The sequence below is a fragment of the Symphalangus syndactylus genome, chromosome 2, assembly GCF_028878055.3.
Source record: "Symphalangus syndactylus isolate Jambi chromosome 2, NHGRI_mSymSyn1-v2.1_pri, whole genome shotgun sequence".
Classification (NCBI taxonomy): domain Eukaryota; kingdom Metazoa; phylum Chordata; class Mammalia; order Primates; family Hylobatidae; genus Symphalangus; species Symphalangus syndactylus.
This window is the reverse complement of record NC_072424.2, coordinates 125,335,702-125,359,233: the sequence shown is the minus strand read 5'-3', so window position 1 is coordinate 125,359,233 and position 23,532 is coordinate 125,335,702. Positions and strand designations below refer to the sequence as shown.

At 38.5% G+C, this 23,532-nt stretch overlaps 1 protein-coding gene across 1 annotated transcript in view; it reads right to left on the bottom strand.

Annotated features, from left to right (window-relative positions):
• Positions 1-4,415: 4,415 nt before the first annotated feature.
• The window catches only part of SAMD5 (sterile alpha motif domain containing 5), a 62,511-nt gene continuing 43,394 nt past the window's right edge, over positions 4,416-23,532 (bottom strand). Inside the window, exon 2 of the mRNA XM_055266798.2 lies at positions 4,416-10,038. Within this exon, the coding sequence (XP_055122773.2) occupies positions 9,976-10,038 (63 nt within the window). The 3' untranslated portion in view covers positions 4,416-9,975. The remainder of the gene's footprint in view (positions 10,039-23,532) is intronic.

Sequence of the window (23,532 nt, the reverse complement as noted above, 5' to 3'; positions counted from 1 at the left end):
CCTTAGCTTCTTCACCTGTAAAATGGATCAGTAACAACAATTGTTTATTGGGTTGCTGGAGGATTCTCAGCCTCCAGAAGTGTGAGAAAATAAATATCTATTCTTTACCCAGTCTCAGGCATTCTGTTATAGCAGCACAAATCAGACTAAGACACCATTTTCATCTGGTCTCCTCATCCCACAAGCACCCCGTCTTTTATGAGAACTTTGTCAATCTTCTTCTGTCCTACTTCTTGATATGTGATCCTTACATTTGATTCTGTATTAAGTTTAGTCCCCACAGAAGATAAATAAAGGTTAAGAAGACAGGCCTAAAGTCGCACTGCTGAGATTCCAGTTCTAACTTTCTTGGTTACTGGCTGTGTGACATTAGGTAAATTATGAAAAAACCCATCTTTACCTCGGATTCCTCATCTGTCGAATGAGAATAATCTCATAGGATTGTTGTAAAGATTAAATGGGATAATACATGGAAAGTGCTTTGAATTATCCTGGGCACATATTAAATGTTTTTTTTTTAGTGTTGGCAACCATATTTTTTGATGTTTTTGTTTTGTGATTGAGTAATGAATGTAAGCTTTTACTCCAGCGTATCTTGAAAACAATTTTCATTAATGAGTCACAAACTTCTTTTCTGTTCCCACTCTCCACATTCTACTGACCAGCTGACATGTAGTAAGGACTTGTGTTCCTCCAATACAAAATCCTCTGTCATTATCTTACATGTCATTTTGCTAAGTTTTCCCAGAAACCCTCTGATGGGGTATTAGTAACCTCACTTTTCAGATAAAAGAACAGACTGGAAAGGATTTAGTAACTTATGTAAGGTCACATAGTGATACAGTTTGGCTCTGTGTCCCCATCCAAATCTCTTCTCAAATTGTAATCCCCATAATTCCCATGTGTCAAGGGAGGGACCTCACGGGAGGTGGCTGGATCATGGAGGCGGTTTCCCTGATGCTGTTCTCATTATAGTGAGTTAGTTCTCATGAGATCTGATGATTTTATAAGCATCTGGCATTTCCTCTGCTTGCACTTCTCTCTCCTGCCACCCTGTGAAGAAGTCCTTGCTTCCCCTTCACCTTCCACCATGATTGTAAGTTTCCTGAGGCCTCCCAGCCATGTGGAACTGAGTCAATTAAACTGCTTCCCTTTATAAATTACCCAGTCTCGGGTAGTATCTTTATAGCAGTGTGAGAATGGACTAATATCCACAGCCAGGTGTGAAGAACTGGGATTTGTATCCAGGTTTTTGTGACTTCAGAGCTCTCCTGTCCATTTCTGGCTCCCATGTAATCCGTATATATCAGAGGAAGAAAAGGAAAACAAGACACATAATGACTGCAGAGTTGCAAGCTCATTCTTAAGGCAAGCAATTATAATTCTTGGCAGCTTTGTGGGATTCAAAGTCAGGTGTGAATGACCCTGGACACCGTTCTTAACTACTTCACTCTTTTTTGCCTTTACTTTGGTACAGGATAGAAGTACCCTTTAGGGAAGAAATAATTATTTCCAGGGACAAAATTATGGGTCACAAATTTACATCAAATCTATCTAAAAGGGGATGTGTCCAAAATGTAATCTAAGAGGGAAATTAGGGTTTGTGCAGAACACATCAAAATGTCTTGGTATTTTGTCTAGCAGTATACCATATACTAACATGTATGTGATTAAGTACATTAACTATAGTTTGATTAGCTATAATTGCAGAAATCAATTGATTCTTATTAGTTTTAATTGCATATATCCCTCTCATAATTCGCAGTAGGAATATATGACCTAAAAAAAATCTTAATTCAAATAGTGCAACATTGGGAGTCTGAGGTGAGAGGATCTCTTGAGCCCAGAAGTTTGAGGTTTCAGTGAGCCACGATCATACCACTGCACTCTAGGCAGGGTGACAGGGTGAGACCCTGTCTCACTGTGACATTTTAGTATTTTTCGTGTGCTTTCACAAATTACAATGTTTACTACATTTCTGCAACAGAAAACCTAACTGAGTTTATAAAATTTTATTTTTTGAATTTTATTTGCATTTATGGTTTTATACAAAAGTAAACAGGAAAGTCAGAATATCTGAATAATAACAAAATCATACCATAAAGTGAACTTCCAAAAAGGAGAAACTTGGTTTCCCATGTATGGGGGAGAAAGCCACTATCCTTCCAACACAAAGCCACAGTGTTCCTTCAGGTTCCCTGAAAATAGGAAATGCCCTGTCTAACCATCTCACATAACCTCAGCATTGTTTCTTTAGGCTTATGAGAAAGTTCACTTAGTCCTTCATTCATTCTACGATACTACTGAGCACCTGCACCATGCCAGATAATACACTAGGAATGAAGGAAGCACCAAGTGGGGAACAACCCCAGTGGGACAAACCAGATGTACTGATGGCCTGGTGGAAGTCATAAAAAAAAAAAAAAAAACAACTTGTACGTTATTCACAGATCCCATCTGTGTCTCCAACCTTTCACAGGGTGTGTTTAGCAATGCTGTCCACTGAGCACTTTTGCAGATGGGAGACTGAAGGTGTAAAACGAAGCAACTTAGACAGCTCTGCTCACCAGGAAAACCAAGAGACTGGATATAAGGACTTCTGATTTATAGGCAAGGATTTTTTAAAATTAAATGTATATTCTTCACTCAAAATGGCTATTTTTGCAAATGCTATTATGTAGATTAATTAACTTCCAAAATGGAGTTGAAGTTAAATTGATCGAGCTAAAGGGATCTAAAACAATGTACACTGAATATACAGTGTTCACAATTGGTGCTTATTATTCAGCCAAGAAACAAATGAGATTCCACAGACATCCTGTTATTGGTACATGAATGTACTTTAAAGTAGACGAGTTAGTCAAAAAAGTGTCCATAATTACATGAATATACCCTGTCCTCAGGGTAACTCTAGGAGGTGGGCGAGGGGGCGGGGTGCGGGTAGAGTAAGTTTTTCATTTAAAATTATTCAAGATTCCTCTTTTAAATTAAACAATAATCCTCAGTGGGACAGCGAATGGCCTGGAATGAAACTAGAAGATATTCATTATCTAGATTCAGATGAAAGATGTTTTAAAAGCTGACTTATGTGATGTGATTTCATTAATGATATAAACCATCCTATTCTTTAACAAACACTTATTTGTGAACTTTACTGCAGGCATACATTTCCCTATTTTAAAAAAGTACATTTTAGGGCTGTCCACCAGTATCATGAACTTTTCTAAATATGCTTATCAGATCAAGGAGGACTTGAAGCATAAGGTTTTAAGGCTGAAAGATCAGGTTTTCAAGCCACAATGCTGGCCCCTGCAGAGCCCTGGGGCAGCTTGGAGCTTTAGTTTATGAACAAAAGGGCTATGTCTATACCTTAAAAGCCAGGGATCTAAGTTCAAACTAAGTCCATTCTAGAAAAATGAGTCTTTTTTGAAGGAGCCACAGAACCCTTTAGGTATGCTTCCCAGGATTTAACATCAGACAAAAGCCAGGATTAGAGGATATGGAAGAACGCCAATCATCTGCCACCCACCTGGGGTGTTATCATGGGCATGCCACAAACTCCTAGCACCTTAGCTCTTAACTACACAATTTATGAATCAGACTAGGTTATCCTTAAGGTCCTTTTCATTTCTAAAATTCAAATTTGTACATATTTCTCCTAATATTTACCGTACTTTTTCTTGCTTTAAATTTACTTTCTTCTCATTTTGCATCCAGTGGGAATAAAAACATGCACATGATTTGATTAAAATGATTTGATTAAAATTAAATGATTTGGTTAAATCAAATCATTGCAAATGATGACATTTATACAAAACCCAAAACGCTGTGATAAAACTTCTTCAAATTAATGTCTGGGGACTGGTGACTGTGTTAAGCATGCACAGTAGTTAGTCCATTTGCCAAAGGTCCTGAAGCCAGAAAACAGTAACGCTGGGATTCAAATCCAGCACTCTGTGTCTAATGACCACAGAAATATTGCTTATCTGTAGTTGAATCGCAACACATTTCAGGTGATGGAGATTCAGGGCTGCAGGAACCACAGCAGAAACACATGTACAGAAACTCCACACACGGCCCCTCTTAGCACCCGACAGCCCCCACCATCCCATCTCCCACCGTGGTGAGCCACTGCCACCATGACTGGCACAGAATCACACAAGAGAAGGCTACAACATACTCATATATAACAACCATACCAAAGGATCCCAGCTCATAAGATGGATTTATTTCACTTTGGTGTGCAGTGTGGGAAGACCTGCTTTTTCCTTTCTTTCCAGTTAGAACTCTGATTTCCCATGCTGACCATAATGCTATAGTACCATAAATATTTACATATTGTCAATTTAAACAATGCAGAAACTCCATCACATTCATCAAAATGTGGAAGATCACAAAAGAGGCCAAGGCGGAACCGCTGTGAAAGCCGTAACATTTATTGAAGAGTGGACATGTTTGCAAATCACAGTGTGCATGGGCATACATTACATGGTTCATAATGCTGTTCCAATTAGGCTTTTCATAGTGCCTTCTCATAACGTCCTTTTAAAAAAATAATAACTGAAAGGAAAAAGAAAGTGTCAATTGCAATTACATTTACAAAACCAAACTGCTGCTTTCAATTAGAGTGAATCTGTGCTTCGCTACTCAGATATACACATGTAGATTTTCCAAGGCCCATGCACACACTTCTGTAGGGGCAGAAATTTTCTATGTATAATGGCTTTAGCAACCCATATAGTATCTCTAAACATTGACAAGCTTGGGTAACAGGGAAACAACTGCAATGAACAATACAATTTCTAACATTTGTCCCAGTCAACATACCACTTTGCCCTGGAGATATTTAACACAGCATTTCATTTTTGGAATGATAAGGGATAATTCATCTAATTAAGGGTATTATACAGAATATACCTATAAAAGACATTTCCCATCTTAAATAATATTTAGAAAGTAGATTTATTGTAGATTTATTTCCTTTTGGTCCAGTAGAAGAAATTTTGGCAAAATTGTTAAGGAAAAAATACTACTTAGCTCTTAACATGGAATTTAGCCTCTTGTTTTCCTCTGAAAACGTTATCTCTCAACTGCAGTAATAAAAAATAACAATTTCCAGGAGTTTAAACAATTTTAAAAAATTATCTATTTCATAAGTAGAAAGGTTATGTTCTTCATTTTTTCTTTTTTTTTCTTTTTTTTTTTTTAGACAGAGTCTCACTCTGTTGCCCAGGCTGGAGCGCACTGGCGCGATCCCAGCTCACTGCAACCTCCACCTCCCGGGTTCAAGCCATTCTCCTGCCTTAGTAGCTTGGATTACAGGCATGCACCACCACACCCAGCTAATTTTTTTGTACTTTTAGTAGACACACGGTTTCACCATGTTGGCCAGGCTGGTCTCAAACTCCTGACCTCAAATGATCTGCCCATCCCAGCCTCCCAAAGTGCTGAGATTACAGGTGTGAGCCACCGTGCCTGGCCATTTTTTTCTGAACTACCTACCATTTTTTTTCCCTTTAAGCCTTTTATGGAAATATCTAAAAGAGTAGTAATTAATGATCATGGACTAGTAAGTTATCTGATTTTATGTCCTCAGAGATTAATAATGTAAAGCTGAAGATGATTTTTTAATCAAAGAATCTGATAGTGTAAAATATCTGATGTAGGCATATGTAATTGATGACAACTGAGGGAGCTAATAAGAGTAAAATTAGAAAACTCTGAAAGAGAAAGCCTAATGGATTTGTTCTGCTCTGCACAACTCATTTGACTTAATAAAGTAACTATGTGTGCATCTATATGGCTTTACTCTAAGCACAAGATGTCAGCTGATATAAAAAATTCCTAGTACTTTGTACTTGGTCTGAGAGTTGGCAATGTAGGGTCAGACTTTCACTTATTTCTCTTATTTTCCCTAGATGCAATGTTCCACCTTTTATGCCTTATTTGCCTTGAAATTCAGAACTTCCACCTGCCTAAACCTATTTTGATACCTAATCAAATATTACATGTAAGAATTTATATAAAGCAAATGTTTTGTCCAAGCATTTTAATTATGTTAACTTCTTTTTCTGTTATTTTTCAACCCCCCATGCAAGAGACCTGTTACAATACTCAGGCTCTTATAAGGGAAAAATTCAGACATGCTCATATCAATTTTCAAGCAGGTGCTTTCCAGTCCCTGGTACATCTGGTTTTTCTTTTCATAAAAAAGAGTTTGCTGATCCACCATCATCTGCTTTGTATCTTGGTTGGATTCTTCCCAGAAGATGCTATTGGGGAACAGCCCATTTGCCTCCTAATTTGTAAATCAGTCATAAAATCAGAGGAAAATATACATACGCCACTCACTCATTTGCACTTCAAATTTCTCAATCTGAAGCTGCCATAAAAAGAAGACAGCTAATGAAATACCTTCATATCTGTCTATGTGCTTATTTCCCCAGACTTGAAAACTGCTGGCCTTTATGAATTTGCTGTTTTGTTTTGTTTTGTTTTGTTTCGAGATGGGGTCTTGCTCTGTTGCCCAGGATGGAGTGTTATTGTTTCCTTAAATCAAATTCTTTTCATTCAATCAATAAATATTTACTGAACTCCTATGATGAGCAGGTACTGTAGCCTTTTTTATCCTTCCTAAGAGAAATCAAAGGGGACTTATTCAGTGGGTTTCAGGCAATGATAAGGAAATGTCAATTTATGTCTGAGTTTTCTAGTCAGCTTTAAGGTAATCTCTTCTGCATAAGAAGAAATAAGACAATTGAGAGTAAAGAAGGGAAGGGAGAGAGGCAGTCAGCACCTGCTACATGCCTAGCACTGAGCCAAGGAGTGTATGTGGGTGTAAGCCGTAGAATTCTTAAGCCTCTTAAGAACTATAGAGGTATTTATTTTTCCCATTTTACAGACAAGGGAAAAGAAGCTTTAATGAGTTTCATAACTGTTCAAGAGGATTCCCCAAGCTACACTATAGCTTACATCCTTAACAGATTCACCACAGGAAAATACTACTAGAATAATTTTAGAATTTAAGCTAAGATCTGAGTAACTCCAAAGTGAAAGCTCAATGCTTGTTGTTGTCATTGTTTATTGCATAACACCAAGATGCTATAAATATCTCTGAACTGAGAAATTGCTTGAATGCTCCAGGTTGAGAAACTACTATCCTTTGTTGCTATAAATTCAGTTTTCCCCACAATTACTGGTTCAGCTCCCACTTGGGTAAGGAAGGAGCCCTTAACATTTTGCCTTCCCTATGCCCAGAAATCTTTTATGTGAATAAAATCATTTTTTACTTCCCTAAATTTTAAGATGAACTAAAGAAAATTTTTCTACGACCCTCCAAACTCCTCAATATTATCAAGTAAAAGTCTGTAATTAATCTCTTTTAATGCTCTAGGAAATGCAAATCAAGATAATCCTCTAGTTTTTATAACATATTTATTCTTAGTCAATTGCTACTTCTTTTATATTCAAAAATTAAGTATATTATTGGTGTTTAAAGAGGAAAAACACGAAAAAATTACTCCTTCTAAGACTAATTGTCTCCAGATACAATTCACGGTAAAAATAATTCCTTTCTTTTATATTCTACCCCTTACCTCATCTTGATTTTAATGCAAAGGAATTTGTGGGCATCCTTCAATACCTCTCTGCTTACTTGAAAGTTTTCTTCCCTAGCTTTAACTAAGGTGTCTTTTTAAAATCCATTGGCTTTTTTTTGCTGTGACTCTTACTTTAAGTAGAGCATTGTTATTTTCAAATTCTAACAGCAGACACAGAGAGAAGGTTTAAACTTGGCAAAATAATTGAAGTTAGATATTACTCAAATAGAAAATAAAACTTGAAATGACCAAGGAACCCTTTTTCCATTGCAGTAGATTGCCTCATAATGCCCACAGGGAAAATAACAGATTTGTCAAAAATTGAGTCCTTCCTAGCAAAGTTCAACAAGTATATGCAAATGTACATCTGTGAAATAAATCGGCCACAGATGCAACACCTGGAAATGAGGTCAAACAGGAAGCCATTTGTTATCACAATAAATTATATCTGTAATCTATACAGACCTCCCTACCACTCAAAAGAATCTATCTTAGGAATTTTAAAGACCCTAGTTCATCTGAAAAAAAAAAAAAAAGATGGAAAGGTTGACTGGAATATGATCCTTCTGAAACTACAAGCTTTTGTATAGTTTAAGGACAACCTATACATGCTTTTAAAATTTAATTTCCTTACATTTGTATATAATAATGAGACTAATTTTAGTCAGTGCCTGAATTAACCTACAGAAATAGCTGAACTATTTAAACTTCAGATTTTTAAAGCAGTATTGTGTTAAAATTGCCCTTAGAAACCTAATATCCTTCTTAATTGCCTATCTATTCTTAGGAACCAAAATGGACCAGGAAAAAGTGAATGTAAGTTTCTTTTCCTTTGAGAGTTTCTTATTCTTCTTACCATGACAGTGCTGATGGGAACTTACATCTTGTACATACTTCTAAGTAGTAGATGCCGTAACGCAGTACTACTTGCGAGCTCTAAAAAACTGACAGCCTCAGGAGCCTGTTGTATGTCAACATCTTTTGCCATGGCTTCTTTCAACTAAGTTTTTGGTCCCATCAACATGGTTGCATTTTCTAAGCAGAAAATAAAACTACCAGCATCCAGGCCAGGTGTGATGGCTCACGCCTGTAATCCCAGCGCTACTGGAGGCCAAGGCGAGTGGATCATTTGAGGCCAGGAGTTCGAGAACAGCCTGGCCAACATGGTAAAACCCCATCTCTACTAAAAATACAAAAAAGTTAGCTGGGTGTGGTGATGCGAGCCTGTAATCCCAGCTACCAGGAGGCTGAGGCAGGAGAATTCCTTGAACCTGGGAGGCGAAGGTTGCAGTGAGCCAAGATTGTGCCACTACACTCCAGCCTGGGTGACAGAGCAAGACTCTGTCTTAAAAAAAAAAAAAAAAAAAAAAAAAAAAAAAAACTACCAGCATCCAAACACAAGAACAATAAGAATTATAAAAACTCTAGATTCAAGTTAATTTCCTTCCCCCACCTCAATCTACTTTCTTTTTCGGCCGTAGTTCTACAGGGCTCCTCGGGCCACTGCGGCTGCCCACCTCCCGGCCCCCACAGGCCTGAAGTCAGAAGCCTGGAGAGCAAGGTGGGATAAAGCACTGCAGCCCAGAACAGGCTGTGGGCTGCGGCCCTGGCAGTCTCCAGAGAGTGCAAGAAACTAGCTATGAAGTAAAATAGCTAGCTCTTGCTTGATACATGTCAGAGCAAGACACTTTTATTAGTCCTAATACTAAACCTCAGCCAGATTAAATTTTAAAAGAGAAGTTAGAAGAAATTGTCTTCTCTTGGTGATGTTCCTTAATTCACCAGCTTTAACATTGTACCAATATACAAAATAACTATATAAAAGCACATTAAAATAAGAATTCCTTCACCAAACTATTCTACATAGAATTATATATCTTATCTTATGAAAACATGGTCCTATATGAAATGAAATAGAATGTATGCTTGAATACAAAAATTAAAGCTACCGTTTCTCAAGTTAAAAGCAAATTTGGAAATAATATAATTACTACTTACTGTCAGAAATCTACCTTTTGTTATATTGTACTTAAAATAAGTTATGACTCAAATGCCTTAGCCAACCTCATCTGTTTTCATTAAGAATGGAAGGGAGAATGCCAAGAAATGAATAAGACTGTATCTCATGGTATCTTCTTAAAAAATGAACTCAGTACTTCTTTATGCGTGATAGTTCACTGCCTTATTTCTAGCTATTATAAGCCAGTTACCCAGTTTACTAAGTTGATTATTCCAGAATTTGTCCAAGCAAAAAGTTAAGCTGATGAGTATTTCCAGGGTCATCATCCATTTCCCTTTTTGAAAGAAGGTTCTAAATATGCCCTTTTCCAGTCTTCAGGCACCTCATCAGTCCTCCACGAGGTCTCAAAAATGATATCTAGCGGTTCTGTGATGACTTCGGCCAATTCATTAAGTACTCTAGGATGCCAGCCATTGGGACCTGTGGATTTGAACATATCTGGGTTATTGAAGTTCTCCTTTACCCATTCTTCCCCTAGTCCGTCATGGATTTCTGCTCCTATTTTTAAGTCATTCTTGTCCCTTTCTGCTTACCACATGGACTTTTGAATAACAGCCCTAAGAGTTTTTGCTTGTTTTCTATCAATTTTCTCTTTCAAGCTAATTAAAAAAGAATGTATTTTATCCTTGTCAAGCCTATATTTTGTTTAAAAAGGTCTACTTTATTTTCCTTTTATGTTCCTTCTAAGAGGTGGAAACTTTAAAAAAATGGCTAGATACAAATATACCTTGTAATAGTTTGAATTCCTAAGTCACATTACTCAGTACTACACGTCAGCAACGTTAGTACTACAGCGACAAATCCATTGTGAGACATTCCAAAGGTGATCTATCTCATGCTGGAAGAGCACTTATCTATTCAACTTGTAGCTGCAAGTGCTAGATCAAAATGCATCTTCCAAAGTAAAAATGATTCACAATCATATTTAATCATTATCATCTGTATATATAAACAGTAACTTTTTCACATAGGCATGTAAAAACCATAGTTGTACGTGAGCTGGAAAGAGGTTAATTAAGTATTTCTTACAAAGCAGCAACCTAGTCGAATTCATTTGCTGTGTGGTCTTTGCCATCAAAGTTCTTGGGTTTATATTACACTAATTATCTCCAAGCTCTGATAGGTGTTGACAGTTTTAACCCCTTCATTGTCACAATGATCCCTCTGAAATTGAAAGGCAGCAGTAGATTACAGTGCACTGCCCATCTGTCATGGATCTGCTGTGTGCCCACAATCCCTTGACAGACCTAGATGGACAAAGAAGAGGAAGAAAAGGAAAGCTGGAAGAAGGAAGAAGGATGCCTGAGTCTTTCCTGGGAATTTTGTGCTGCTTAGATTCAACCGCTTGCTTATTGAATTGGAAAACTTTTGGAAAAGGTTAAATCAATTTTGTTCTCCTTTGTTTTGTTTTGTTTTGTTTTGTTTTTCTAGTCTCTATCTCTGCAACCTCTCCAAGCCTTGTAAGCATCCAAAAAATAAAAATCATACTGCAGACATCATCAGGACTCTTTAAAAGAATTCTGTACATTTCTCTAGGGTACAACAATTTGTTTTAGCACCTGCCATTTTCACCCCTGCTCAAACAGCCACCTGCTGACGGCAGTATGTTAGCTAATATGTCATTATTAATTAGTTTGGGTGACACCATCAGGCAATCACATCTAAATAGATGGAAAGTATTACTATCCAGGCTCACGATGTTTCTTTCTCCAGAGAATCAGCCTATTTTGCTGTAATACTAAGTAACGATATCTTACTACTATTTAATATATTCAAATAGTCGCCAAAATAAAGCCATATCCAACCCAACACCTCATTAAACATCAGCTCTTGTTATAAACTGCAAAAAAAGTAATCTTCAACCTATCTGAAGAAACCAAGTTGTTGGGCTTTTGCAGGGAGGAAGGAGGAGTGAGGGAACATTCCGTAGAGAAGGGAAGTACCTGAATATATACAAGGTAACAGTTTGTTTTTTGTTGTTTGTTTTTTGTTTTGTTTTGTTTTGTTTTTGAGACGGAGTCTCGCTCTGTTGCCCAGGCTGGAGTGCAGTGGTGCGATCTCGGCTCACTGCAAGCTCTGCCTCCCGGGTTCACGGCATTCTCCTGCCTCAGCCTCCCAAAGAGCTGGGACTACAGGCGCCCGCCACTACGCCCAGCTAATTTTTTGTATTTTTAGTAGAGACAGGGTTTCACCATGTTAGCTGGCATGGTCTCGATCTCCTGACCTCGTGATCCACCCACCTCAGCCTCCCAAATTGCTGGGATTACAGGTGTGAGCCACCACACCCGGCCAACACTTTGATTTTTAATGCTCTAATAAATGAATACATAAAAAGGTGTTAACACCAAAAATTGCATTTACTATCGAGTACAAGAAAACAAGCTATTTGTGTCAGAAAAAAATCCAGGAAAAGCCTTAGGTTATAGTGTTAGGGGTCACTCAGATGGCAGCAAGACTACTTCCAGGAAAAGAAAAGGCCACAGAGGGAGTCCGCTGTATCTTGAAGACATTCTCATTATAATGCAAGATTCCATGTTTGCCCCATGTTCAACAGACTTCTGCCTGAGGTCAGAGACATGATCCTGCCTACCTTCAAAGGTCACTTTGCTCTACAAACATAGAAAAATAAAGAAAATGCCTTTGGACAGATTATCATCTAGCAAGTAAAGACACCCTGCCTATTAAACCCATCTAACGGTGTGGACTATGAAGTCATTTCACAAATCTAGTGTCAAACTAACAGTCTCCAAAACCTCTCATGCCTCTGATTCCACAAAAACAAATCACATTCATTAAACAAGTCCAGCCTTGCAATCTGCTATCTTTCATTCTTTGAGGGAGTAGGTGGGGGGCAGATGAACAGGATTTCCGCAATGGGTCATGGAGAGTTTCAAGATGTGAGAACAGTCACAGAGAACAATAATTAGTGGAGCATATGTTGCTTCATGACCATAGGAAACGTCACTGATTTCCCTGTGCTGAATGCTCCTCCATTCTTTTCTGGCTGATCACATTGTAGCACTCCAGAGGCTGGTCTTGATAGATCTCACTCTTCAAGTGGAACAGAAATGAACAGTTTTAAAATTCTGACAAGCTTGAAGGAGGTAACTGCTGAAGACAACTCTTGTGGACAAACATGCATTTCACAGAGCTGTTCCCATACGTATCACACATTTCTCAGATTTCATTTTCCCCCTAAATTATTAGGCACACCCCTATGAAGAAAATAAAAGCTCTTTCTTCACTCCACCAAGAAAAAGAATAATCTATTCACATGTGTTCACAGTCTTCTTTGTCGGTTATCATACTAGGTTGACCTAAAAATCATGAAAGGCATTGATCCCTTCTTAAAATTCATGAAAGCCGGCCAGGCACGGTGGCTCACGCCTGTAATCCCAACACTTTGGGAGGCTGAGGCAGGCAGATCACAAGGTAGGTCAGGAGATCGAGACCATCCTGGCCAAAATGGTGAAACTCTGTCTCTACTAAAAATACAAAAATTAGCTGAGCGTGGTGGCACGTGCCTGTAGTCCCAGCTACTCGGGAGTCTGAGGCAGGAGAATGGCTTGAACCCGGGAGCCGGAGGTTACAGTGAGCCAAGATCAGCCACTGCACTCCAGCCTGGTGACAGAGTGAGACTCCGTCTCAAAATAAATAAATAAATAAATAAATAAATAAATTTATAAAAGCCAACCTCTGCAGGAATAAATACCAAGTTATATTTTGGTGTCTTAACACCCCTAACGTTTTGCATTTTTAAAGACAAGGTTTTGTTATTGTTGTTTTTTAAAGTGATTGCCAGAAGTTTATTTGTAGTGTGCCAAATTATTATCTCCCTATTTCTAGGAAAACATTGCTAAAAGGTTTACATCAGTTAGTCTATTCTCCCCCTTTGACTTTGAGACCACTCTCAATCAGGGAGTTCTTACATTCAAGCCACCCAAACCTAATTCTTGGGTTGTGACTTTCTCAGTTTCATTTATTCTAGGCTTTTATGGGGTTTGAGGGACCTTTCATTTCAGAGGCTAGGCAGTTCTCCTATGCCAAATCTCCTATCAGTGTTAGAATTCTCATCTGAGAAGCAAGGAGAGGCAGTAAAAGTCATTCAATGAATAAAGAAACTATTATCCTATGATTAAAAATTAAGATTTATGAGATTGCACTTTTTTCTCAGTTGATTACTCTGATTTTTAACTGACTTCAAGTCTGTTACTCTTTTTAGCTTGTGATTTTCCCCCTAACTAAAGGCAATCAGAGTGATATGCAGGCTAAACACCATTCAGAAGTCGTTTCTCTATTGTGACATTATTCTAAAGGATGTAGCTCAATTGCAGCTGTAGAACCAGTTGACACACATTTTCCATATTTGGTTGCTGAAGAAATATAACAGGTGACTGTATATTAATAGTACGTGAAATTTGCATACAATTTGGGAGACAACTGTGTAACAAAAAAATTGATGACGGTAGGAGTGTTGCTTTCCATCCTTCCGGGTAACACATGGGCACAAAGCAGAGCCTTTGGGTAGTTGGTGACAAGACACAAGATTTTTTGACCTCATGACATAACTCAACTTCAGTTTTCCAACATTCAGCTACGTCACACTGGCTATTACTCTAGGACCAAGAAAGGTGGGAATTTGCGTGGAGAGCCTCACTGTAACTGTAAATTTCTCCAAGGGCAAAACCCCCACATTTTACATTTGTTCATATCTCCTATAGGAGCATCGTACGTAATGTCAGCCACTACTACTGCTGATCGATTGAATCGTCCCTACTATAATTTTCACAAAAATGTTTCACTAAACTAAGTTCCTATTGGAAAAGTGTAGTCTAGAAAGTCAGATAGTCTTTATTGCCTACACAATAAAGAAAACATGATAACATACGTTCATTGAGCCCATATGTGTCTTAACAATCATCTTTCCTCTAAGCATATCTTCTTCAGCTTCTATACTGGGGAAGGCTCAGGCTGGATCCAGAACCCCAATGGGCTGAAGGATGCAATATTAGGTTATACAAATAGCTGGCATACACACGTGTCCTGATATGCTCTTTTTCTATGTAAAGAGTTTTCTAGGGTACATTTTCTAAGATTCTATAGTAGAGAAAAATGTTTGGCCTACTCTAGAATGATCCACATTATGATCTACATGTATTTTCTTTTTTTTTTTTTTTTTTTTGACTTTAGAAGCAAATACCCAAATGCCATCCTGCTTATAAACTCTTCTCACTGTCCTGTCTTCCTCCGAGGTGTGTCCTTGGTAAGTGAAATAATTTTCTCTACTTCCCAGAGAAAAATTCAGGGCTTCCTGCTGCCTCTTCAGGGCCACACAAGTTCGAAACTTCATTCGAGACTTTTCTGCAGCTTCTACACAGGTTCTAATCTTCATTCATGACTTCTCTGCAGCTTTCAGCAAAGGAAAAGTATAGTGGAGAGGCTGCCTGGACATTTTCCTACTGCCTTTTCTTCAGAAAAAAACTATCAGAAACAAATTCAGAGTTTAAAAAACAAAAGCCTCTTTGTTTATGCTATCCTGGGGCATTAACCGATTTTATAATTTTTCCAACTGCATAGCTATGCAAATTCCCTACTTTCTTAAAAGTACTTTGCTCTACTCATCACTGACGCTTCTGAGAATGCCAACTTCCTACACAAAAGAACAACCCACAGGGCTGTGGTCTGCAGGCGGCAGCCAGTGCTCCCAGAAACAGCTGCTTCTGAGGCCAGCGCCGCCTTACTGCCCGGAGTCAGGGCCATGCCTTATCTCAATCAGGAAGAAATGACTGGGAATTTAACCGTTGGGAATTCTGTACTGTACTTTCAACCATTATTTAATAATTAACAGCTGATCACAACAAGAAGTGGGGGCTAGGTCACCACTCTTTCAAGAAGTTTAATAGAACGATTAAGGAGGTATTTGGTAGTTGGAAAGGACAGTAATTTTAAGAACAAAGAGGGAGCTTGGGCATATTTACAGACGGAGTGGAAGGATTCCATGGAGACAGACTAAATGCAAAAAACAAAGGGATAATTATGAACCATAATTATCACCTGGGTCGGGGTAGATGAGGGGGGAGTTAGTCTTAAAGGGGAGAGGGGTAATTTCTCATCAAAATCAGAAGGAATGAAGACAGATGGGTCAGTGGGCCCACACATTTGGAGGTGAGTGGGAGAGGGAGGGAGGGAGGGCGGGAGTGTGCCATGGACCACTTCTCAGTTCTAATGGGCCAAGGCTACCTGCAGAAGAGCCCATGAGAGGGGCAAGGGCAGAGTTTCTAGGAGGACGGGGGGGAGATTCGAAAATAGCCACCAAGAGAATTGTGACAGGAAATCAATTTGACAGCTGCAGGAGGGCAGGTTTCGATTGGATTGTCTGGAATCACAGTGATAGATGCCTTTAGATTTTCTCTCTGTCTTATGATTCAGGTTCTCCAAATACCATCCAAAATGTGATCAAGACACAGGCCTTATAATACGCAACCCAAGCCCAGAACAGAACTAGCCATAAACGCCGGAGTGTGCTGAACGCCAGTGTCTGACCTCTATCTACTGCAGTTCTTTAAAATACGGTGGGTCTTTGATACAACACTTCTGCTACCTGGCTCTCACCAGGCTCCTGGGCTGCTCACTTAAAGTTCTCATTCTCTCCCTCCTTCCGTCTCCGTCTCTCATCAACCTATTCCACAGGAAAATCATCTATTATTGTATACTAATTGTCTTTGAAATCACCATTAACATTAATCTGCTAACTCATACTTCAATTATCACCAATATAATTGCCATGACGGTATGCTTATAGAACATACTATGATTATTATTACCTGCCTGCCCCAGCAACAGCAGCAAACGTCTGCTAATATTTACTGAGTGAACTCCCTCTGTGCCTACCTCCCAGGGACTGTGATGAGAATGTACACTTTCACATAATCACCTTTACTTCTTACCACAAGCCAGTGTGATGGTGATCCTAGACCCAACTTTATAAATGAAGAATCTGAGGCTTTAAAGTATAGACAACCTACCAGGGTCAAACTGCTAATCAGTGGCAGGGTGGGTCTGTGCAACAGCAAAGCCCACTTTATCAAAACTACTTCTATGCTCTGCAATCATTTTATATTGGGAAACTGTAATGGTTGAATAGTGTCCCCCCTCACAAAATTCACATCCACCTGGAACCTCAGAATGTGACCTTATTTGGAAATATCGAGTCTTTGCAGACGTTCTTAGTTAAGGATCTCGAGATGAAATTATCCTGGATTTAGGGTGGGCCCTGAATCTAATCCCTGGTGTTCTCATAAGGAAAGGAGAGGAGAGGATACAGGGATACACCAACGAGAGGCCAGGTGAAAGTGGAAGCAGAGAGTGGAGTGGTGCAGCCACGAGCCAAGGAATGCCAGAAGCCACCAGAATCTGGAAAAGACAAGGAAAGAGTCTCCCCTAGAGTCTCTGGAGGCAGCATGACCTTGCTGACACTTTGATTTCAGACTTGTGGCTGTGAACTGTGAGAAAACAAACTTCTCACAGTTAAAACAACATGTTTTAACTCACAGTTTGTATTATTTTGTTACAGAAGCCCTAGAAAACATAGGCTCCTTTGCAGGAAAGACAGATCTTTAAATGCCATTAGAAATATTTTTTAATCCGTTCATTGATTTTGGTGATAGATACAAAGGTGCTTTTAGACAAAAGGTATTTTATTTTTATTCAGAATATAAAATGTTATGCATGATGCTTAGTTACATTTAATGTCATAATGAAAAAGTTTGACTTCTTCCTATTCAATAAATGATGCAAACTGTTTAAATTATGTATGAAAAATATGATTTGTTAAAATACATTAAAAACTATATGTTTATATGTTGACTCCATGTATATTAATATGCAGACTGAGATTTAACTATTGGTTACAGCATCAAAAATAGAAAATAGTCAACATTCAGAACTACTGTTTTTCTTTTGCTCAAAATATCCTCTGGTTTATTTATTATTTACTTGAATATTTGTGATTTATTTTAAATTGCAAGACGAGAGAGAAGGTTTTAGTGGCCACTTTCAAGCATCGCTCTATAAATAACATACCATCGTTGTAGATATAATTTATTTCTGATAAATTAAAATTGAAAATAATTGCCAGTATTTTTGTTTTTATATCAGTTATTGAAGAATGAGAGTTTAACGTGTGATATAAGCATATTTGAGCTCTACAAAGTTTTCATTTTAAAGATAAAATTATTTAAGTAATTGTCTCTGATGTATTTAAAGCTATATAATGAAAAGTCACTATTCCCAGCCTGGGAAACTTTTTGTAATTTCATGACAGCTCAGAAACCTCCACTTGAGAAACACTGCAATGTTGTATCCCAGCCATTCTCTAGTTTTGGTTCTAAAAGCCATTTGAATTCTTAAAAATTACTGAAGATTCCAAAGAGCTTTTGTTTTATGGGTTATAACTATTGATATGTACTGTATTTTAAGTTATAACTGTGAAATATTTAAAATACATATTTAATTCATTTAAAAATAACACTAGTAGCCGGGCACGGTGGCTCACACCTTAATCCCAGCACTTTGGGAGGCTGAGGCAGGTGGATCATGAGATCAGGAGATCGAGACAATCCTGGTTAACACGGTGAAACCCCGTCTCTATTAAAAATAGAAAAAATTAGCCGGGCGTGGTGGCAGGCGACTGTAGTCCCAGCTACTCGGGAGGCTGAGGCGGGAGAACGGCGTGAGCCCGGGAGGCAGAGCTTGCAGTAAGCTGAGATCATGCCACTGCACTCCAGCCTGGGTGACAGAGCAAGACTCCATTTCAAAAAGTAATAATAATAATAACACTAGTAAATGCATTGCATATTAACACAAATACTTTTGTGAAAAATAAACATATATTCTCCCCAAAATTAAGAAGAATGGCATTGTTTTACATTTGTGCGTATCTCTGTATATCTCTTTATATCTCTTTATATTCGATCTGTGGCAGTATGTTTTTAATTGAAGTATATGAAGCACATCTGGCCTCACACAGATGTGTCACTGAAAAAGTAGGGAGTATCTGAACAGACTTTTCAGATAAATAATTGTAGATATTCATTTTAACACCATGGCAAAACTTGACAAGTGATGGTTTCTTAAGTCACTTGCCATGTGAAATTTGAAACCATATCAATGACTTTTCTTACTGTTTATTACATTAAAATCATTGGTCAATCTTCTACTTTTAATTGACTTTTTCCCCCATACATGATTTTATGGTATCATGTATTGGTCATTTGGAATATTCAGTTTCTGAATTACGCAGATCTTCCAAATGTTGACACATATCATTATTCAATATATTTTTTAAATCCCATGTGTTAATATCACCACCCAAGGTAGCCTAATCAAAAAAAAATCTTCAGGCAGTATGAAACTATCAAGCTCACTGGGGCAAATTATAAGTTTTCTGAAATTCTTGTTTTCACTTGAACATTCAAATTTTATCATTAGCAACAGATACTGTCAATTACGTTTCTTGAAATATTAGGTTCACTTTAGTTATTTTTAAGAAATCTGCCAAATACCCAAGTAAATAAGCATGGCTTGTTTCTCAGTTGTTCTTTGAAGTGAAAATGGTGTTACATGGAAAATGCAGCCAGTTCAGCCAGCAACTCAAACAAGAGCACAAGTGGTTTGCAAGGAGACAAGATTTACATACATGTCCATTTGCAACAGAAGTGCTTTATGAGTAGTTCTCATTTTGTCACACAGAATATTCAAACTCATGTACACAAAGGTGGATATTTAATAAATGTTAGTTTCTACTGCTTCATCAAGGCTATTTTAAGGAAAAATTGCTTCTTTTGGCAGGTGTATGTGGGTGTGCATATGGGTGAGGAATCCAGTAAGTATAACACAGGTCGATGCTAACATTTTTATCCACTGTTGCTTTTGTGCTGCCAGTACAAATGCCCTCCCAGTGAAAAAGGCAAATAACATCACATTATAGTATTGTTATGCAATAATTATTACCTTGCAGACCCCCTGAAAGGGCCTTGGGGGCAACACTTTGAGAACTACTGCCCTATACCACTTCTGGATACAAGAAGTCAAGGTAGGTATCACAAAATCAGCAACAAGCGTCAAACCAAGTCATCAGTCTGAAATAGAATTCTGCCCATTCAAACGATAGCTCCATCCTAGCAATCGCTCTACATTCACCCTTTGGGCTCTCATCTGGCTCAGTCCAAGGAACTGGGAAGTCTGGAACCTTCCTGCCATTAAGGTAAGGTGACTTTTCTCTCCTGTCTGGTGAGGGGGTTGCAAAGATGGCTGCTCTGCCTGGAAAAAACCTGCTTCTCTGAAGGACTGTGCTTGCCAGCCTTGCCAATCACAAGAGCTTTTGAAGTGACCCAGCAATTGTGAGTGCAGCCAGCCTGCCATATCAAAATAGCCTGTGGCCTCTTGGCAACCAAGCTCAGTTCCCCAAACACTGAAGCCTGGCCTCCACTGGTCATGACCTCACTTGAAGGATCGGAAGGCGCAAGGAAGCAAGACAACAGCCGTTATCCTCTCTAGCAATTCTTTCCTAGGCACATTTGCATGTTGATATGGTTTGGCTGTGTCCCCACCCAAAACTTATCTTAAATTCTAGTTCCCAAAATTCCCCGTGTATCATGGGAGGGACCCGGCGGAAGGTAATTGAATCATGGGGGTGGTTACCCCCATACTGCTGTTCTCATGATAGTGAGTTCCTGCAAGATCTGAAGGTTTTATAAGGGGCTTTTCCCCCTTTTGCTCAGCACTTCTCCTTCCTGCCACCATGTGAAAAAAGACATGTTTGCTTTGCCTTCTGCCATAATTGTAAGTTTCCTGAGGCCTCCCCAGCCCTGCAGATCTGTGAGTCAATTAAAGCTCTTTCCCTTTTGAATCACCCAGTCTTGAGCAGTTCTTTAAAGCAGTGTGAGAATGGACTAACACACGTTTAGTGGCAGCCAGAATGAAGGAAGTCCAGGGTACCAATGCTGTTTTCTGTCCCATTACCTTGCCTCCAATTTTGGCAGGGCTGAAAAAGAACACTTTCAGACTTTTCAGGAAAAAAAAAAAAAAAAAAAAACAAACAAAACCATGCTGTGATGTGGCTTTCAAGTTAGACCATGGCTAACTGCTTTAAAAGAACAGTGCTAATAAAGTCATCTGAATAACCCTCAAGACATTGACCTTATCCAAATGAACTCAGAAGAAGCGTAAATGGGTTACCTAAAGCAGGAAAACGTGTAAATAGGACTGAGTTCTGTCATGCATTAGAGACCTTACCCATTCATGCTGGGTGTTATGCAGTGACAATTCCTAGGGGAAGGTTTAGGAGCAAAGCCCAGATCAAAGGACCCCTCAGCCATTGTCCAAGGTAACCTTATGGCATAGCGTCCAGAGTGGGTCCAGAGTGGTTGTAGGTATGTGAGTTTGTATATGAGAAAGAGAAAAATACAGAAAGAGAGAAAACAATTTGGGAGTTGGGGTTAGGGAGTAGAGAACACATGAGGCATACCACCTCAAACCAAACCAGCCAGCCTCTAGGTATTCCTCAGCAGTCATCCCATCCCTTCCTGCCACGACAGACATGAAGTCCTCTGGTGGAAGCAGGACAGAGCAAGGGATCTTTTCAGACTCTGGATTCAAAGTCCAGCTCTGCCATTTCCTGGATGGATGGCCTTGGGCATATTACCCAACCTAACCACTCTCTGCTTCAGTTCCCCATCTACAAAATGGGAACCACAGCAGTCCCTACATCCCAGAGAGTTATCATGAGGATAAATGGGCTAATATCTACAAGACCGTTTAGAACAGTATCTGGCACAGTGGAAGCCTATGTAACTGGTTGATTTTTCCAGTACCTGTTCTATACAAAGACACGGAATTATATATCTTAGTTCAATCACTGAGATATGTAAACCCACCCCTAAGGAGGCATAGATACTTAGGCACATCTTTAGAACAAAAACATAATGGATGTTCAGCACCATTATTAAGTTAGTCATCCACAAATGTTATTAGAATAAATCATGAATAATGTGTATGCTTTAAGCACTGTTTAGTCATTAACTTTAAAATTTTTCATTTAGCTTTGTGAAGCATGCCCTATAGAACGTAACTACCATAGTAGTTCTCAGCTTGTTAAAGCATAAAGACCTCTTTAATTGTTTTTAAAAACACAGACTGCGCCTCCGCACCCCCGCCCCACACAGGCATATGTATGCATGTGCACAAACACACACACGGAGTCACCTGTTAGGCTTTTCTTATTTTCCTGCTACACTTTGACTGAGAAAAAGTACTGCTTTAAAAGTGACCAAAAATGTAAGAACACCTTCAAATGTATTTATATAAAACACTATTTATGCAGATGTTCACTGACAATGGTTGATGCCCAAATAGGTTCCAGGAGTCTTGTATTAATTCCTCAAGGGTCTGTGTTCTTTGGATTGGGAGCCACTTTCCCAGGGGAATGGTATCTTCGGAAGTGGAAACTGGATTCTTAAAGAAAATTCAATTACATTAAAATAAAAATTCATTGAGAAAAAGTTGAACCCCAGAATCCCAACTTCAAATATAACATGCTTGCATTGGTTCATGTACAACAGGCAAGGGGTCTTTACAGTATTATTTCAAGAAGCAAAAGGCCAACATTTTATATGTCTTCTCTCAGAATAGCTGTATTTCCTCTCCACATAATCTCCCACAGTTAGCCTTAAAACATTTCATTGTTTACTCCTTCAGGAATCTGACTCACTGCAGCAAAGACATTAAACAGCAAAGAACACAGATAATCCCTTGTAGTTTCTGCGGGAACCTCAATTCCAGAGATAAAATAGAAAGGACCCAAATTTCCTGGAACTAATACAGACCCATGGAAACATCCCAGAGCAAGAACATAGAAGCTCAACGGGTGGGATATTTTTCAGAATATTTAAACTCGGATAACAAGGATTTTAGAACCTCTCTTCTGCTGACAGGAGCTTCCTCTGTGTGACATAGAATACAAACCCAAACACTGACTTTTGTTTTTCAGGTTTAAAAGTATTAAATATATATAAATTAAAATGTTAAAATACATATATACATATATAAGAATCACATTTAAGAATAAGGTCTCCAATTCTTTTCTTCCGTGCTTTTCATTTCATTTGAAATCAAATAAAAAATAACCTTTCACATTACTGCATTTTACTATCACTTTAAGGGAGTTGTTTTTATTTTAGGACATAATGTGCAAAATCATGCTATTTAACATTACATTATATTCACACATCATGGAAGTTAAATAAAGACACCTTGCTGATTTCTTAATATAGATTCAGCTAAGATTAGTTATGCATCTGCCACCTTAACATTCAGATTGGGGGTAGAAAAAAAAGGCTTAGTTAAAAATCACACTCGCATAGTAAGTGCTTAGAATTTCATGGTTCATTTAAGAGCATCACAATCAAGAACTTAATTATGTTAAAAGAAAATGGTATTTCCTTAACAGCCAAAATTACATTCCCCCTTAATTTCTCTCCTTCACCCCACAAAGTAGATCATTTTCCTTAACCTCTTGTTTTTTGACCTATGAAATAAGGGAGTTAGCTAGATTATTTTAAGATATGGTTCTATCATGCTGTAATTTTATGATTTCTAGGGAATAGACTGATGAGGAGGCAAAAAGGGAACAGAGCCTAGACGCTACGAGAATTTGGCCAATTCAATTCCTAAACAAAACAATATTTCCCTTGGCACCTAACAACTGAACTGTGCCCCAGGACACTGTCAGTGGTCTGAGAACTTCGAGTGGAAGGGAAGCAAGGTATTATAGAATGACAGCTCTCCCAACCCCTCTACTCTGCTTCCACATTTGAAATTTGTGTCTAACAACATGCTACTCAATCACTGATTGTC